Below are 10653 nucleotides of genomic sequence, written 5' to 3' on the forward strand. Positions count from 1 at the left end.
TCTCTCTCTCTCTCTCTCACACACACACACACACACACACACACACACACACACAACTCATTGTACCCATCATCTATGTTCTGTACCCACTTACTACAACTCAGGGTTGTGCGGTAATTTAAACTCAAATTAACTTAACATTCAAACTTTGGGCTGTGAGAGAAGCCAGAAGCCTCTGATTTACCCAGAGAGGACCCAATCATGCATGGAAAGAACATGCAAACTCCTTACAGAAAGGTGAACTAAGGTTCAAGGAGCTGAACCACCACACCATTATGTAGCCCAACCAATGAGGTTATGAGCAACAACAATGAAAAACAGTTTTCTTATGACGCGGTCAGTCTATCACATTGTAGTGGAAGAAAGGAGATGTTCTAATATCACTTGAAAGGGAACACACATAAAAGGAAGCAGTGGTATCACTTGGCATGCCAAAAGGTGTTTCCCCACTGGGAAGCAACTGAATTGAAGGAAAGTCCCAAAGAAATCTGTAACAAAATGAGGTGAGAAACCACAAACCTTTAATTTGACCATAAAGCAGAACTATGAGTGTGTTTGAGGACAAAGTGATCAGTGCCCATCTTATATAAGATTTAAGTCTCTGATAACCTTAGGCAATATGAGAAAAGTATTCAATAAAAGTTGAAACATTTATTTAAATGTATCTGTTTGTGAAGTCTGTCCATTATTTTACAAATAGCTTCTTATGTCCATTCATTTCATTTCTGCTTTAATTCAGCAAATGCTCTGAAACAACACAGTATATGTTTGTTAAATAGAGAATAGTGACAATTGACAACTGTAAAAAAAAAAAAAAAGTCAAGTTATGTTTTGTGGAACAATGAAAAGAGGTCAGTGCAATGAATGGCATTACCTGGGAAAATGAGCTGTAGGCCACAGCGCATTCTAGGGACTTCTACTCCAAATGCAAGCAAATATAGTCAAATGTCTTTTTCATGACATCAGTGTCTAATCCATGCAGGAATTGCAGGACCCTCAAAATTTACCAGCCTGCCACCTGTAAGAACAATGTGATACTGGTCAATGTTGCAACCCACTTGCGAGTAATCTCTGTGTGTGTGTGTGTGTACATGTACATGTTTATGTTTTCACACACATATCCAACTAGTCTGTTTCTGTTTAAAATTGTGGCTGTCTGAAAAAATGACATTATAATCTTAAGGATATGCTGAGTGGTTGGGTGCTTATTGATATGAAAATCCAATCTGGTTAACATTAGAAAATCTGTTGTTCTGGAAAACCTGCTATGAATTGAATAGCAAGTTGATGGTACAGACAATCACTACCAATAGCAGTTCTCTTCTCTTCATGATTATAGCTCAGTGTTTCTCAATCCAGGTCCTCAGGTTCCCCTGCCCTCCATGTTTTGTAGGCAGCTCTACCTTACAAACCTTAATTAAATAAAGGGCTCATTAACAGGCTGCAAAGAACTTGATCAGGAAATTCAATAATCTGACTCAGGTGCTTTGGAGGAGGAACATGTCTAAAACATGCAGGGCAAAACATCCTGAGGACCGGAACTGAGAAACCCTGTTATAGCTCATCACTAAATTGGTAAGGTGGGTAAACACTAGCAGTAGTTTTAAACTAGTCTACACCAGAGGTTCCCAAGTTTGGTCCTCGAGATCAACCATCATGCAACTTTCAGATGCAACCTTTCTCCAACACACCTGAAACTAATGGATGTCTTGTTACCAGGCCTCTGCAGAGCTTGATGACATGCAAATGAGGGAATTCAGCTATGTGATTCAGGTGTGTTGGAGAAGCGTTGCATCTAAAAGTTCCAGGATGATAGATCTCAAGGATTGAACTGGAGCTCCTCTGGTCTACACCTTGTAACTCCAGTAAGATCCAGAGATCGTTAACTTGCTCCTTCAGTAACTTTGGGTGTATAAACTAGATCCACAGACATCTGTCTTCTTTGGTGTCAAATTTCTCTTGCACTTGTCCCAAAATTTAACAATTTATTCCAGTTTATATCTCTCATGAAGGCAAAATAATTAGGTACCTAGCAATCAGATCCACAGGTGAAGTCCATGTTTCATCTTCAAAGCTAATACACTGTACATACTTATTTTAAAAAGTTGCAGTATTATAGAAAGGTTTATCCTAAAGGCTTAATGTAATCTGATGCTTCATTAGATATCTATTTCTGAGCCATCCAAAATATCCCTAACAAGAAAAAGAAAAAGCTATTCTATAGCGTGGTGCAACATTTCAGGATGATCTTTAAATGCTTTGAGTTATTCTCTAACATGTATAATATGTGTCCATTCAAGTCACAGAAACGGCTTTTTCTCTGAATTTAAACCAAAAACTGCTGTTCCTCTATTGTCTCAAACCTGTAATCACCTTTACCAACATGCTCAGAACTTCACGGCCCATTGCACTTTGTTTTCTGTGAATCACAACTCTGAATCTGTTTTCTCTATATGTAAACCACAGCAGGAGGTAAAGAGGAAAGAGGAGGTGCATGAGTTTACACTGCATCAGATGAAGACCGTTTCAGAGGAAGACACTGTCTCCAAAAGGGAAGAGGATGAAATGACTGACAGTGACGTGGAGAATGAGAGGAGTGACTCTGAAGGATCCAGCGATGAGTCTGTGGGCCCTATCGGCACAGAAAAGGCACTGAGAAAACAAGAGATCACAAACTTTGAGCAGGTGCACAATGAACTTGAAATGCTGACATATAGGAATGGTTTGGTGTTTGATGCAAAGACAGATTCATCTTAAATCAGTGTTTTCATTTTACTGCATCACAGCTAATTGCAAGTGAGTTGACAAATTAGTTGATTTGTTGAATTTTTTTTGTTCTATTAGTTCTTTTTTTTAACATCTGTAAGTGTGTCAATGTTTTCTTTTATTTAAAAAAAGTTCGAATGTTTGATCAATCTTTCATTTTGTTCACCCTTTTCTATTTCCAGTGGTGATTGCTTGTATGTAGCTGAGCCAGTATTTGATTTAAGTAAGTATTATAGCTAAGATAAGTCATAGCAAGACAACATCCAAATCTAACTCTGTCAGAGAATGATTAATAAACCCTTGATTAAAAGATGAAAACACTAAAAGAACTATGTTTCAACAATGTTCAAATAAAGAACTAACTTTTGAACAGTTAAAAAAGAGGGGGAACAAAGACAAAGAAACGATGTGATGACTGAGAGAAAACAAACCTGAAAAACAAAAATGAGTATAGGTAACCATGAGACAGGAAGTGGTCATAAAAAAAACTCCACTGACCTTAAAAAACATTTCTCATGTAAGGTGAAAAAACAGATTACTCACTACCCAACAGGCTCATGTGGATCTAGTTTGCTCAGACAAAACTGTTAATTTGAATAAAATGACCAACTTCTAGCATTTTATACCATAATGCAGATTAGTTTCCCTGCAAGGCATTGAGGCCTTTTTGCTATTTCATTTTTTATTTTGGTTTAAGGGGATCAAGTCAGCAAAGACGTATTTCTGTTTTAACGTGTGCTGACTGTATTTATCTCTCACTACATCAAAATTCTGTTTGAGGGCTTGGCCACAGACAAGAGGCAGATGTATCTGATAAACAATCTGTGGTTAAAATTTTTGCATTTTGTGTTTGTGTGTGTGTATAAATGAACTATAGTAATGATGTTTTTTTTGTTTTTTTTTTATCACCCATGCATTTGGCTCATATTGCTTATCAGTATTTAATGATCTAATTAGGATTAAACTCAAGGTAAGATCAGATTTACTTGAGACCATGAAAATAAATACTCATTGTACCAGTGTTATTGTACCACTTCTATCAATTTCAAAATGAGTTCATAATTTTCTTTTAAAAAAAAAAAAATGTTTGTTTGGGATGATATAATGTGCATGCCTAAGGCTGAAAATGGAGTAATAAAAAAAATGTTGGCCTCTGCACAAGAGTTGGTCCCTCAATTTGAGCGAACCAGCATGTAATATCATTCAGTTATTAGGCTAATTCTTTTATAGCTTTTAATATAATTTGTACACACACACACACGCACACACACACATACATATGTGTGTGTGTGTATGTGTGTGTTAATTTAGCTATACTTAATAGCTTAATTAAGTTACATATCGTCCAGCAACTGAAAAGTTTTACTCAAACATTTCTATGTTCTATGTTTGCGTTATGACTTTTACTACTCCCGACAACCTGGCCATGTTGTATTTGTCAACATGTGTCCATGTGTACAACAGTAAACACGCGACTCTGACGCCTCCCAGTGGTCAAAAGGCGGTAGTACAGGAAGGTCGTGACTACAGACGGGGGAGATCCGATCCTCGTGGGCTGCAGTCCTGCAAGTGTTTGGAGTTTTCCTGCTGCAACACACCTGATTCAAATCAATGAGTAATTAGCAGTCTTGTGCAGATTGATGTCAAAATTGCATCTACCACTTTCTAACAGGTAAGAAATATATAGTTTATTTATTCCACAGATGCAGCAGGATAGCAGGGTTTAGAGAGGCAAACTAAATTATTTACAGGTAGAAACAACCACATAAAAAACAAGTGTTTCAACTATTTAATATATTTAAAAACAAGGATATGGACATTTGTTTGGAATCTAAATGTTATTTATAAAACAAATTTCAACAACATGGTGATCCAAAGTGCTTTACAGAGACAAACGATTATAAAATAAGCATTAAAAATTAAAAGAAGGCAAGGACAGGGAAATAACAGATAAAAAAAAACTATTAAAATCAAGATCAATTCTAGCTTAAAGAAAAGAAAAACATTACAATTTAATTATGAAAAAGGCTTTCATTTGGCTTGCAGTATAATAGGAAGTCTGCAGCACGAGATCATTTGTGACGTCAACACCGGATAAATAATTCAGATTATATAAAAATTTGTTTTATTCAGAATATATAGGTTGTATCCGAAATTTACGTGCTTTCCCCCCCCCCCCATGTCACCCACTGCGCTGTTTTGAAGCCGAGTCTCCCCATCTGAATTTCGCAAGTCTTCCAGGTCACGTGACTTAAATCCAGCAATATAACCGGTCGCGAGACGAACATCCAGCAGAAGAAGAGGTCATTACCGTGTTCACGATAGTCCTCCACTCAGACAGCTGTTCACCATCCTTGTCAAAACAACAGACCGTTTCCCAGACCTTTACAACCATCCAACAGGCTAGTTATGCCGGCGAACTCCTGCTAACATTCATGAAGATGCTCGATGCGTGGCGCGCTGTGCTAGAAGATGGCGGAGTCAGATGGAGGCGATTTCGCTTCGAAAAATTTGCAGAGCAGGTGAGTTAGCCAGGCTGGTGGTGATGTTCATCCACGGTTTAGTTAATGTACCACAGTGTGTCCGTTTTGTTAGTGTCAATGGCTTTTGGACGAGGGCCAGGCGGGTGTATGAAATTTATAGGATAGCCTCTTCAATCCAGGAAACAGCGAGGCGGAGTTCAGGCCTCCAGGCACCGACTGCTGGTGTCTTTTATGTGAACTGTTTGTGGTGTTTTCACAGGTTAACTTCAACACATTATAACCACAGAAACGTGTATCCACATTGATTGAGATTAAAATTGATTTTGTGCAATGTGATTATTCTTTCACTTACATTTGCTAGGATGCACTTTCGATATTTTCTGTATGATTGGGTGCAAGTTTATGCCTGCTTAATGAAAGCTGATCTGGAGTTGCTTGTGAAGCAGTCTCATTACAACAGTTCCGCATATCTGGTAGTGTTTCTGAGTATTTAAGAAATTATGTCAGGAAAAGCATTAGCCTCTTTGATTTATTTTTAAACACATAGTATCAGATGTTTACATTTGAATGTTTCCCCTGTTTTGATATAGGTTTTTTTTTTTTTTAATTTAAAGAAAGCTAAACTTGAGCAGAATGAAATAATCGATCAAAAACCACAATTCTTGGTGCAAAAACTTCACTTGGCGAACTTTGAAAATGGCAACAAATCTGGAATATTGAACAATACTTAGGAGAATCAATCTTCCAAAATTAAAACTTGAAAACAAAATGTCTTAAGATTCACCTATTTCAGTCAGTGAGCTCCATGAAGCTCTTCAGCACATGGCCAAAAATAAAGCACCAGGTCCAGATGGTTACCCAGCTGAATTCTACAAATAATTCTGGACAACACTGGCTCCAATATTTCACAACATTGTTTTAGAAATAAAGGAAAGACAAAAAATACCTTCAAATATGAATTTAGCTAATATTACATTACCATTAAAACCAGGAAAAGCCTCTGGACTCCCATCTAGTTACCATTCAATTTTATTTATGTGAAAATAATCAGCAAAGTTTTAGCCAGAGGGACTGAAAAAATATCCCATGACATTATTCACCCTGACCAGACAGGCTTTATCAAAGGCATACATTTCTAAGCTAACGTGCAAATTAATTAATTAAATTTAAAAAATCATAAAATAAAAATATATGTGTGTGATTCTGAAAATCTAGTTTTTGTTTTGCAGGTGGCCAACATGTGGTGTTTTCATCTGTGATTGTGCTTCCTATTTTCATCTGTCAAGTGTCTGCGATGAATGCTGTCATCTTTTTTTCTTGTAATTGTGTCTTCATTGAAAGTATGGGCACATTTTCAGTAATGCAAAGGACCCATACACCAACAAAATGCATCTCCTCCAGTAGTAGTTATAAAATACATTAAATTTCCATCAATGTGTCACCAGACACTGCAAAGCTACATATTATTGGTCTAGACACATGCCATCTGGATCAAATAAATTCTAGATGTAACTGGAAAATATGTTCATCAGTAGAGAAGGTAAATTTTAGAACATATGCATTTAATCTGAAAAAAGGGACACTATGTCTTGAGTCACTAATTGTGACAAGTCCTTTTTTCTCTTTCCAGTATGGCTAACAAGAATAGCACCCTGCGCTGTACTTTCTCAGCCCCGAGCCACAGTACCACACTCCTCCAGGGCTTGTCGGTTTTGCGGGCTCAGGGTCAACTACTTGATGTTGTTCTGGCCGTCAGTGAGGAGCGCTTCCAGGTCCATAAAGCAGTGCTGGCCGCCTGTAGTGATTACTTCAGGTTAGTCTGGAGCATGAAAGTTTACACCGACCCATTTTGAATCGGCAGCACTTAGCCGATTATCTTATTTAGAGCAACTGTTTTAGTAAACAATACATTTTAAATATTATTTACTGTTTTGTGAAATGGTTTTAGGTATACACAGGTGGGGGGAAAAATGTTTATTACACAGAGTTCTTTTTTAAGTTTGTGCATTTCACTGAATTTGCATTTGTAGGAGCTCCAATGATGAGTTATTGTAATCTGCAGTCCATAAATAGTGTGAGGAAGATATAAAACACTAAGAATTAAACACACTTCTAGGTAATTATGGAGAAGAATGATGCGCAGCTAGATGTTTTTATGCTGTCAACATTTACACCTTAAACAGTGATCTACACATTAGACAATTCTTTCAGGGTCTTCTGTGGCATTTCTAAATCTGTGTTTAGAAAAGGTGGATTTATTAAATTATTATGAAATGACATGCAGTTTACGTTCATACCCTTTTTGTTTCAGAGCTATGTTTACCGGGGGCATGAAGGAGTCCAACCAAGATACAATTGAGCTGAAAGGCTTGTCTGCCCGAGGACTAAAGCACATCATTGACTTTGCCTACAGTTCAGAAGTCACTTTAGACCTGGACTGTATTCAAGATGTGCTCGGGGCTGCTGTATTTCTCCAGATGGTTCCTGTTGTTGAGCTGTGCGAGGAGTTCCTTAAGTCAGCGATGAGTGTCGAGACCTGCTTGCACATTGGGCAGATGGCTACCACTTTCAGCTTGTCTTCACTCAAAGAGTCAGTGGATGCCTTCACCTTTCGCCACTTCCTCCAAATTGCAGAGGAGGAGGACTTTTTACACATTCCCATGGAGCGCCTCATCTTCTTCCTTCAGAGCAACAAGCTGAAGAATTGTAGTGAGATTAACCTCTTCTATGCTGCTATCAGGTGGCTCCAGTATGATGAGTCCCGCCGAGCACAAGCCAGCAATGTCCTCTGCCACGTGCGCTTCCCGCTCATGCGTTCCTCAGATTTGGTGGATAGTGTTCAGAAAGTGGACTTCATGGTTGAGGATGTTCTGTGCCGTCAGTATCTCCTTGAGGCCTTCAATTACCAGATCCTTCCCTTCCGACAACATGAAATGCAGTCCCCGCGAACTCTCATTCGCTCTGACGTTATATCGCTCATCACCTTTGGTGGGACACCATACACCGACAATGACCGCACAGTGAGCTCCAAGGTGTACTACCTCCCTGATGGTGCTTCTCGCCAGTTCAAAGAACTGACTGAGATGGAAATTGGGTGCAGCCATGCTTGTGTTGCCGTCCTCGACAACTTTGTGTATGTTGTTGGCGGACAGCACTTGCAGTACCGCAGTGGCGAGGGGGCAATAGACAGCTGTTTCCGCTATGATCCTCATCTGAACCAGTGGCTCCGCATCCAGTCCATACAGGAGGCTCGGATCCAGTTTCAGCTTAACGTATTGCAGGGAAAGCTTTATGCCACGGGTGGGCGAAATCGATCTGGGAGTCTGTCTTCAGTAGAGTGCTACTGCCCAAAGAAGAATGAGTGGTCTTCAGTGGAACCGTTAAAACGTAGGCTTTGGGGTCATGCTGGCACTCCCTGTGGAGAAAAGCTGTATGTCTCAGGTGGTTATGGTGTCTCATTAGATGACAAGAAATCTCTTCACTGCTATGACCCAGCATCAGACCAGTGGGATTTCAGAGCCCCCATGAATGAACCCAGGGTGCTGCATGCCATGATCAGTATACGGGACCGGGTTTATGCACTGGGTGGTCGCATGGACCATGTGGATCGTTGTTTTGACGTGCTGGCTGTTGAGTATTACATTCCAGAAAATGACCAGTGGACCACCGTCAGTCCTATGAGAGCAGGGCAATCTGAGGGAGGCTGCTGCTTGCTGAACAGTAAGATTTATATTGTAGGAGGTTATAACTGGCACCTAAATAATGTAACAAGCATTGTTCAGGTTTACAACACAGAGACAGACGAGTGGGAGAGGGATTTGCACTTCCCAGAATCCTTTGCTGGTATAGCTTGTACACCGATTATACTTCCACAACTTATTACACAGCGCTAACCATCTGACCTGTAACTGTGAACATTTTATTCCATGTGCCCTTTCTGTGAATCGTTGAGTCATCTCAAGGTGTGAACATCATGTGTATACTTTTGAGAGAATGACCTGAAAAGCTACAAATTAATTTTTACTTATTGACTTTTTTAAATCTCAGGAGCATGTGTTGATTTAACTTGGTAACACTGACAGCTGAGCAACATGCTGCTGCATCTAGGAGGGAAAAGTATCTAACCAGTTCATACCAGATTTATTTAATGTTTGTACAGATAGCGCTGCAGTCGTAATACTCTTGTACACTCAGCTTTTTGGTCAAATGGATGATCACAAGAAAATGAACTGGAAATAAATGGTTTTAGGATTTCTCTTTTAGAGTAGCATTTCCTCATTTATAGCACTTTATTTTACAAAAATATTTAGTATTGTTGGCTAACATTTAAAAAAGGCACAAATGGATTTCTCCTATCATAAATCTGAATAGATGCTACAGGTTTAAAGTCTGACATTCAACAGTTTGTTTGGTGCAGTTGTGATTTTAAGTATTAATTCTTGATGGATATATTACTCAAAGTATGTTTCCTCATATGTACTCATCCACAACCCACATATCAAGACTCAGTAATGCATAAAAAAGATTCTTTATAATTTAGAGTCTTTTATAGTGTTAACTGTGTTATTTGTAACTTATGTATGTTTCCTGAGCTAAAAATCCCATCAATACGGTTTTTCAATTTACTTTTCAGAGTTAATATAACATAGAAGTGCCGACCTCTTAATGGCAGCTGCATAAATAATTGATTTTGTCTGTTGCAATGTTGGTGTGTGGCGTTCTTCATGTCCTGGAAAACAAGCATTGTTATTCAGTGTCGACTACAGTAACATTTAAGATAACGGATGATCTTTATAAATGTAACTGCGGAAATGCTCAAATCTGTAGTTCACTCAAAGAACTCTTTTTCATCATTTATTGCACTTTTTAAAGTCATGTTCATCAGGTGTTCAATTTTTTTTTATAAAATTATTTGTTAATCCAGAATCTTAATTTTTTTTTATAGCATGGCTACCTACATGAGCCCTCTTTAAAAATGTTCCTGTCTGCCTTACTGTCTTGTTCTACCTGTACAAGTGAAAGCACACTATATTGTTGAAGTGCAATACAATGAAAACTGCTTAAGTCAAAGGGGAATGTATACAGCTGTGTCACTTTGTTCTGTTTATTAAAGGGTCATGATGTTTTAAATATACCCTTGTCAAACTTTTTCATATTTAAAGGAATTGTATGGTTATGCCTACTGAATCAGATGTACTTTACAGATCCCATACTGGGAAATTGCAGTGTAATATAATGTAATAATATGTAATGTTATATGGTGTACCTTTAAACTATAACTAGGAAAAATATAGGATTCAACATCGTACAGGTGCAGTGATATTTGTAGAAAAGGGAAGTGAAGTTAACCAGGTCTGACATGCTCTGGCAGGAAAAATCTCATGTTGCATTATTTACTAGGAGC

At 38.4% G+C, this 10653-nt stretch overlaps 1 protein-coding gene across 1 annotated transcript; it reads left to right on the top strand.

Moving 5' to 3' along the window:
* The first annotated feature begins 5163 nt into the window (after window positions 1-5163).
* klhl26 (kelch-like family member 26) lies at window positions 5164-10381 on the top strand. Its single transcript, XM_079244745.1, has 3 exons — window positions 5164-5288; window positions 6880-7062; window positions 7561-10381. The coding sequence occupies exons 1-3, from the start codon at window positions 5239-5241 to the stop codon at window positions 9140-9142; spliced, it is 1815 nt and encodes a 604-aa protein (XP_079100871.1). The 5' UTR covers window positions 5164-5238; the 3' UTR covers window positions 9143-10381.
* Window positions 10382-10653: the final 272 nt, after the last annotated feature.

The sequence above is a fragment of the Telmatherina bonti genome (genome assembly GCF_933228915.1).
Source record: "Telmatherina bonti genome assembly, chromosome: 8".
In the NCBI taxonomy this organism is placed as follows: domain Eukaryota; kingdom Metazoa; phylum Chordata; class Actinopteri; order Atheriniformes; family Telmatherinidae; genus Telmatherina; species Telmatherina bonti.

Excerpts from the sequence above, each read along its gene's own strand:
- klhl26 (XM_079244745.1), top strand. The coding sequence starts at position 5,239 with ATGGCGGAGTCAGATGGAGGCGATTTCGCTTCGAAAAATTTGCAGAGC. Across the intron at positions 5,289-6,879 it reads TCGAAAAATTTGCAGAGCAG|TATGGCTAACAAGAATAGCA; the intron begins GTGAGTTAGCCA and ends TTCTCTTTCCAG. Across the intron at positions 7,063-7,560 it reads GCCTGTAGTGATTACTTCAG|AGCTATGTTTACCGGGGGCA; the intron begins GTTAGTCTGGAG and ends TTTTTGTTTCAG.